Source organism: Cherax quadricarinatus, chromosome 18 (genome assembly GCF_038502225.1).
Source record: "Cherax quadricarinatus isolate ZL_2023a chromosome 18, ASM3850222v1, whole genome shotgun sequence".
NCBI lineage: Eukaryota > Metazoa > Arthropoda > Malacostraca > Decapoda > Parastacidae > Cherax > Cherax quadricarinatus.
This window is the reverse complement of record NC_091309.1, coordinates 12024722-12033869: the sequence shown is the minus strand read 5'-3', so window position 1 is coordinate 12033869 and position 9148 is coordinate 12024722. Positions and strand designations below refer to the sequence as shown.

Below are 9148 nucleotides of genomic sequence, written 5' to 3'. Positions count from 1 at the left end.
ACCCACTGCCTCAATCGCTGCCTCAACAGCTGCCTCAACCACTGCCTCAATCGCTGCCTCAACAGCTGCCTCAACCACTGCCTCAATCGCTGCCTCAACAGCAGCCTCAACAGCTGCCTCACCCACTGCCTCAATCGCTGCCTCAACAGCTGCCTCAACCACTGCCTCAATCGCTGCCTCAACAGCAGCCTCAACAGCTGCCTCAACCACTGCCTCAGTTGCTGCCTCAACAGCTGCCTCAACAGCTGCCTCAACAGCTGCCTCAACCACTGCCTCAACCACTGCCTCTACCACTCCAGTCGCACTCAATCTACAAGAACCAAACAATGAATTATTGTGAAATGTTTGGAAGAGCACGGAGACTAATGCTCACTCCAGCATAAACAAAGCCACACTGGCGATGTGTCAACCACTCCCTCGTATTTTTGTACAACTTCCTTCAATTATATCGTATTTATTATTATTATTATTATTATTATTATTATTATTATTATTATTATTACTATTGTTATTATTAGCAGTAGCAGAAATGTTTGATTCTTTGCTGTGTTCAAGAGTAAACACATGATGTCACCGTCTAATACCTGTCCGAATAGCCATTCCAATATGCAGTCATGAATGGGTTTGCATTATTTATACTGTAGTTTAATAGCAAATAATGAACAAACAAAACACTCACCACACAGTGGTGGGAGGGCTGGCTGCCAGTTGCGGGGGTCGGTGGGAGGGTAGTAGGGACTCGCGCAGGTGGCGGGGAAACTTGAATATGATTTGGCGGCTGGGAATTTGGCGGTTGGGAATTCACGAATGTGTGAAGCCCGCGAAAGCTGAAAACGTGAATGTTGAGGGAGACCTGTATTTATAGATGGGGTTGTAAGAGGAGTAAATGCGAGGGTCTTGGCAAGAGGCGAGGAGTTAAAAGATAAAGAGTCACACAAAGTGGGAGTTGTCACAGTTGCTTTTTGCTGATGACACTGTGCTCTTGGGAGATTCTGAAGAGAAGTTGCAGAGGTTGGTGGATGAATTTGGTAGGGTATGCAAAAGAAGAAAATTAAAAGTGAATACAGGAAAGAGTAAGTTTATGAGGATAACAAAAAGATTAGGTGATGAAAGATTGGATATCAGATTGGAGGGAGAGAGTATGGAGGAGGTGAATGTATTCAGATATTTGGGAGTGGACGTGTCAGCGGATGGGTCTATGAAAGATGAGTGAATCATAGAATTGATGAGGGGAAAAGGGTGAGCGGTGCACTTAGGAGTCTGGAGACAAAGAACTTTGTCCTTGGAGGCAAAGAGGGGAATGAACATTAAATTGGTATAAAATACCGACAGGTTGTTAGGTAAGACACATATATATATATAATATATATATATATATGTATATATATATATATATATATATATATATATATATATATATATATAATATATATATATATAATATATATATATATATATATATATATATATATATATATATATATATATATATATACATATATATATATATATATATATATATATATATATATATATATATATATATATATATATATATATATATATATGTATATATATATTATATATATATATGTGTGTACATATATATATTATATATATATATATATATATATATATATATATATATATATATATATATATATATATATATATATATATATATATATATATATATATATATATTATATGTATATATATGTCGTGCCGAATATGTAAAACTGGTCAATTAGCAAGAACTCATTTAAAATTAAGTTCTTTCTAAAATTTTCTCTTATACGTTTAAAGATATATTTTTTTCATTAATGTTGATGTAAAAATTTATAATTTTGCACCAAAAGGAACTTAAAAAACTTACCTAACCTTATTATAACAAAAACAATTTATTTTAGCCTAACCCAACTAAATATATTTTAGATTTGTTTACAATAATTTAATACTTACTAAACAAACACAGTGAAATATATTTTTTTCGTTAGGTTCAGAATGATTTTGCCGAAATTATTGCATACACAAATTTTCACTTGTCCTATATGGCAAGATGAGCGTTGCTATTTAAGCCAAGATCGCAAGTTCTGCCTATTCGGCACGACATATATATATATATATATATATATATATATATATATATATATATATATATATATATATATATATATATATATATATATATATATATATATATATATATATATACATATACTCATGCAGTTTATTTTGATGTTTATAGTAGGGACTAAAGTATTCTTAACTGGCGGTGAACAGGTAACCCCAGTGTAGTCAATTAATAGGCTTTAAATCCAATTAACCAACAATTTGAAAAGTGTATACCTGGAGGGGTTTCGGGGGTCAACGCTCCCGCGGTCCGGTCTGTGACCAGGCCTCATGGTGGATCAGGGCCTGATCAGGCAGGTTGTTACTGTTGGCCACACGCCACCCGACGTACAAACCACAGCCCGCCTGGTCAAGTACTGGGTTTAGGTACCTGTCCAGTGCCTGCTTGAAGATAGCCAAGGGTCTATTGGTAATCCCCCTGATGTATGCTGGGAGGCAGTTGAACAGTCTTGGGCTCCTGACACTTATTGCATTGTCTCTTACCGTGCTAGTGGCTCTCTTGTTTTTCATTGGGGTAAGTTGCATTGTCTGCCGAGTCTTTTGCTTTCATAGGGAGTGATTTTTGTGTGCAAGTTTGGTACTAATCTCTCTAGGATTTTCTAATTACGTATCTCCCCCGCCTGCGTTCTAGGGAGTACAGGTTGAGGAACTTCAAGTGTTCCCAGTAATCGAGGTGTTTTATCTCCGTTATGCGTGCCATGGAGGTTCTCTGTTCATTTTCTAGGTCAGCAGTTTCACCTGCCTTGAAAGGTGCTGTTAGTGTGCAGCAATATTCCAGCCTAGATAGAACAAGGGACCTGAAGAGTGTCATCATGGGCTTGGCCTCCCTAGTTTTGAAGGTTCTCATTATCCATCCTGTCATTTTTCTAGCAGATGCGATTGACAAAATATTGTAGTCTTTAAAAGTGAGATCCTCTGACATTGACAGCATTGATAGCTACTCCGAGGCAATAAACAAAAAAACAAAACAAAAAAAAAAATTAATAGTGGGTATTTTATTATTAGTAGTATATCGGGAAGTTTTAAACCTTAGAGGTTAAACAATATCTGGGGCAGTGAAGGTAATGAAGTTTGTCCCAAGGGAAGGTAACTCCATTTCTTAGGATCAAGAGCCCTTCACCAGAATCAAGGCATGCGGTCTCGTCCGGACCTGACACAGGACACTGACACATCTCTGCCTCTGCAAAGAGAAGGGGTTCTTGATCCAGAAAGCTGGAGCTACCTCTCTATTTCCTTGGACCGAATTTGCCTTCCATTCCCCAGGTGCTGGGTGACTCTTATGAGTATAGTGCTCTGTAACAACAACAACAATAATAATAATAATAATAATAATCCACGTCTTTATAATAGTTATTTTTTAAAATCAGGTTACTGTAAAATCTACATAATAATTTTTTTTAACTCAAAATATTTTTTTTGGTATACATCACTTAAAATATAAATCTACAAACACCGTCCACATGCACATCATTCTCACATGATACACCACATTCTCACATGATACACCACATTCTCACATGATACACCACATTCTCACATGATACACCACATTCTCACATGATACACCACATTCTCACATGATACACCACATTCTCACATGATACACCACATTCTCACATGATACACCACATTCTCACATGATACACCACATTCTCACATGATACACCACATTCTCACATGATACACCATACACAACACTATTGTCACAGGATATATTTATATGTCATCTATACATGTCATCTAAATGAGAAAATAATGCATCATTGAAGAATAATCTGGAAAATTTTGAGTAATAGATCGTTGGGTAATAATACCTTTATGGTTGTACATCCACTGATTACTGTATTCTGGGATAGTCTACAGAGCACTATATCCCAGGTTAATGTTTGTCACTGACTAAATGCCTGGATAATGTTTCAGAGTTATTGTATCGTTAGATAATGTCTCTTTGCTTACCTGCAGCTGATATCCAAGAGTTGTACTCATGGTAGCCTGACCCTGAAGTGCAGCTTTTCTACTGACCGCCTGATCACCCAGATAATTGCTGTCTGCAGCACACAAATCTAAATAGCTATCACAGTCTGGTTGTTCTGGCATGTGCAAGTACCTATAAAGTTCCTTCTTGAAGGCTTCTACTTATGTGCCAGTATCTCTCGTAGGAACCTAATGAGGACCTTGAAAAATCTACCTTTTTCTCTAACACCTGCAAGAACCTATTAAGTTTCTTTATTCAAAATTTCTCTTGTCCCAGTGCCTCCTGCAGAAGCCAATTCAGTTCATTTATAAAGGCTTCTGCTTATGTCCCAGCACCTGTGGAAACCTACTAAGTTCGTTCTACCAGTATGCCAGCATCTCTTGGGACAAACTGCTGAGTTCCATCTTACTGGGTCAAAACAGCAAAAACTTGTCTACAGATTAGTCACATTATCCTCAACTTTTTTTTTTTTGCGAGAGATCATTTCAGAAATGTTAACAGTGGTTCACGGTAGTAACGTGTTCATCAACGGTTCACAACACCAGGCTCTCATTCACATCTAGGTTGCAATATATATTTTTCAAACACTTTGCCACAACATATATTTTTTCACCACCGGTTCAGGAATTTATTCATCTCTGAGTCATAATACATTTCACACTGCTCAATAATTTTCACCTTCAACGTGACTCCTGGGACTTGTATTTACTTTCCATACACACAGAATCACCACACCAATATTTCACCCAGAGGATGCACATTCTGGAGATTGTTCAGCAGTTGTTCTAATGATGAACGGTTGTACACTATATGAAGTGTATCTGTTTATTCTGGAGATTGTTCACCAAGAGGATGTGAAGGCAGAACTGTGTACAATAGGATGCACGTCTTATGCGCGAAGCTTAGCCATCTCCAGTTCATCCTCAGTGTCAGAACAACTGAAAACCAGAGAAAAAGCTTGTTTACACCTGGGATCAATATATCATCCGAAAAACACTCAGAAAATAACTCAAGAACTCTTGCTATTGACTCTGCTAAAGCATATTCACCCTACGCATGTGATTCCACAGTTATACAGAAAAAATTAGTAATGAAATCAGTGAATTTAAGTGCCTCGACGAAAATGTCACACTGACTTCTTTTTTGGTTATTTTTGATTAAATGTACGTAGGTTACAACCAATGTAGTTTGCGTATATCAATGGCTTGCTTATTTTGACTATTATATAGATGAATAACAGTCTGTAAAAACACATGAGAGAAAATAAATTTAATCTTATTTTGAATTAATCATAAAAATTATGTTTATGCTTTGGTCGCAGGAGAGGTGATTGGGCATCAGTTTCTTGTCATTAATAATAAACACTCAACTGAGTCAGCAACTGGCTTCCCCCAGACCTTAGTAAAAATGATAATGGTAGAGATGAGGAATGTGGTCACTGAACACTCCAAATATAATTATATGTTTTGGTCACTCCAGCTCCTGCATGAGAGAAGCGTCGCTATAATAAAGTGAACCATACTGATTTGGTGTTGTATTGTCCACTGTGTTAGTACACTTTATACCTGTCCAGTTACATTAATAGTGGTGAAGGCGTAATGCACCTCCCACCATAGATGACGGTGAGGTGGGATTATGGTGATACCTGTTCTCACGACGGTAACAGGAATGGCGACGAGGAGTCTCTATATCTGAGATGGTGTCGGGTAGCTTGGCCCCGAGGGTCTCCCTCAGGGGTAGCATGGACAGGCCAGCCAGAAAGGCTGCTATCCCGAATGTCAGCGATGGTGCTGAAGGATACAGCGGGCCCTGAAAAGAAGAGGAAAGAACCACAGGAAGAGAATAATGGGAATAATAGTACTACTGCTACTACCGTTATTGCTATTACCACCACAACCGCTACTACTACTACTACAACTGCTACTACCACTATTACTACTACTAACAATAATAGTAAGATCAAGTAGCATGACAAAGGGACTATACAAGAACCTTGCAGTGTAGTGTAACTAAGAAATACTTCACAAGAACCTGATAAGGTAGGCTTACAAGACCATGCAAGAATTTTAGCAGGTAGTCTAACTCAGAGGAACCTCACAAGAACCTTACCAGGTAGTCCGTGATGAACGGGGAGAACATGGAGCCTAATCTCGAGGCCATGGTAGTGAAGCCTAGGCCCTGCAGCCGTACCTCCGTAGGGAAGAGCTCCATGCAGTAGAGATAAAGGATCTGGAAGGCAGCGCTGATGCACATTTTGCCCACCATGGCTAGCGTCATCACCAGCCAATAGATACCTGAGGATGAGGTATTGGTGTTGAGGTGTTGGTAGCGGGGTGCTGGTAGTGAGGTGTTGATAGTGAGGTGTTAGTAGTGAGGCAGCTGTTCCAGATGTGACAGTGGACACAACTTAAGTGACGGTGTCATGGTGGATAATAACGCAACAGCAATACAACTACCAGTTTTACTCCTTCTGTTACAACTATTCTTAATTCTGTTACTATAAACAACATTAATAACAATAAAAAATAATAGTGTTTGTGTACTTCACTAATTGTGTTGTGAAGGTGTCATCTCAGCTCCTGGCCCTCTCCTCTTCATTTTACACAATAAGTTTTACTAGCCCTGTGCATACATGTATTGTATATGTGTACCACACAAACTCAAGACATCATCTATAGTTAATAAATAATCAACAGGGAGATCCTAGGAGCTAATTCAGATCCTCTCAGACACAGTTAAGCATGTGTAAACAATGTTAGAAAGGTATCCACCATAAGGCCTGGTCACAGCCCGGGCTGCAGGGGCGTTGACCCCTGAAACCCTCTCCAGGTATACTTGGTGAGTAAACAAAGTACTAGGCGTGTAGTGTGCGTAGGCAAAATGTGCTAAGCTGAATGCCATACAACATCGCTAAACCCACTACCTGGGGGAATGAAGGCAAGGGCCATGATGACGGTGCCACTGATGAAGAAGCAGACGATGTTGGGCCACTTCCGGCCTAGGCGGCCCACGATAGGTGCCACGAGCGTGTATCCCGGCATCTCCACCAGTCCACCCACCACCATGTACAGGAAGGGGTCGACGCTGTAGTTAATGGCATTCAGGGACATCCCATAGAAGGTGGCCGCCACCATGAAGAAGTTGAAGCAGAGCACCACGGTAATGAGGCGAAGTTTTGGTGTCCTGGAAGAGGAGTTCGACAACTATAACTACACACACACATGAATATGAATAGAATTCTAGACAAAGAAAGAAAGAATGGGAGGAAAAGTGAACAGAAAACACGGAATAAAGAGAAGAGCTAAGAACAAATATGTAAGGCTAAGAAAAAAGCTGACAGTTTGGAAATAAATGGCAGAAAATACCGGCACAATGGAAATATAAACACATATGCAGTATAATGTGATCCTTTATTGACAAAGTTTCGCCCACACAGTGGGCTTTTTCAAGTCACAAACAGATCTACCTGGGGTGGAAGGTACGCGAGTATTTATAGTCAGGTTCAGAACTATAAAAACTCGCGTACCTTCCACCCCAGGTAGATCTGTTTGTGAAGAATTGAGACACTTTTGCAACACATGGGAATCTTTATTGAAGAAACGTTTCGCCACACAGTGGCTTCATCAGCCCAATACAAAGTAGAAATGGGTAAGGAGAGTAGAAGTATGAGGTAATCAGTCCCTCAACCTGGATGTGTTCGATGGACTGAACACATCGAATCCAGGTTGAGGGACTGATTACCTCATACTTCTACTCTCCTTACCCATTTCTACTTTGTATTGGACTGATGAAGCCACTGTGTGGCGAAACGTTTCTTCAATAAAGATTCCCATGTGTTGCATAAGTGTCTCAATTCTTCAACTTGTCGGTTTTCAAAACCATTCATCAGATCTGTTTGTGACTTGAAAAAGCCCACTGTGTGGGCGAAACGTTGTCAATAAAGGATCACATTATACTGCATATGTGTTTATATTTCCAAGCTGACAGTTTACAAAATGTTGTAGAATTAAGGGCTTAAACAGAACTAAAGTTGCTTTAGATAAATATATATGAAAAAAGATGGCCAGTAAGGAGAGGGTTTACAGACCAAGACTCTAAGCTCACAATATTTCGCTCAGTGTAAATCTTTATCATGATAAAACTCTACATAGAGCGAAACTGACTGAAGATGAATGTGAAGAACCGAGTAATAAATCTGAAGAAACGGGAAGGAGGCAGAAGAGAACAGGGGGTCCACAAATGGATGACAGTCACATAAAAAAACTGAAGACTCGTACACCGACGTTTCACACAAGGAGAGCTGTGTTGCTATAAAGTTATACATTGAGAAAGAAAGCTCCTTTTATGTGAAACATCAGCATAATAGAGCCTTATGATGTTCACGTCTCTGTCAAGGACAAAGGATGACCGAAATGCATGTGGTCTCTCGAGAATATTTAGAATAATACAGGAGCTATGTAAAACATAGACAGGTGGGAACCGGAAAATATCGACACAATGCAGAAATGACGAAGTTCCCAAAGGAGCTGACTAAACCAAAATGGGACCAGACAATATACCTTCACAAATACTGAAAAAAAGAGCAGAATCCTTGTATGACCCTAGAGCGAAGATTTTCAAGTGCCACACAACCGGCATAAGGTTAGTGTGGTCCTAAGTATAAAGGCGAAAGATGGGTGTGTTGGTATTAACTGTGTGCGTGCGAAGTTCTCACCTGAAGAGTATAAGGAGCCTCCTTAAACAGTGAGAAATCTTCTGTGTACAAGTCAATGCTTCACAGTTGCCGTTCCGGGCTGCCTCCTTAGCTATGGTCGACTGCAAGAAAATCCAGTCTTAATACAAATTTTAATAATAATAATAATAATTGTTTTTCCGTATACATACATATATATATATATATATATATCTATATATATATATATATATATATATACATTATAAATATATGTATATATATATATATATATATATATGCAATAAGATCACAGTAAACAGGTGATTTCAGAATATGCAAAACAACCACTCTGAAAGAATAGAGAA

General features: G+C 38.8%; 1 protein-coding gene across 4 annotated transcripts in view; it reads right to left on the bottom strand.

Moving 5' to 3' along the window:
- Positions 1–3115: 3115 nt before the first annotated feature.
- LOC128689376 (organic cation transporter protein) overlaps positions 3116–9148 on the bottom strand; it is a 108628-nt gene continuing 102595 nt past the window's right edge. For 3 of the 4 annotated variants that reach the window (XM_070086188.1, XM_070086187.1, XM_053777583.2), the window contains 5 exons: positions 8823–8923; positions 7032–7291; positions 6218–6402; positions 5754–5917; positions 3116–5046 (listed from right to left, as the gene is read on the bottom strand). In XM_070086188.1, the coding sequence (XP_069942289.1) occupies positions 4998–5046; positions 5754–5917; positions 6218–6402; positions 7032–7291; positions 8823–8923 (759 nt within the window). In that variant the 3' untranslated portion in view covers positions 3116–4997. The remainder of the gene's footprint in view (positions 5047–5753; positions 5918–6217; positions 6403–7031; positions 7292–8822; positions 8924–9148) is intronic. The other variant, XR_008407153.2, reaches the window with a different exon arrangement.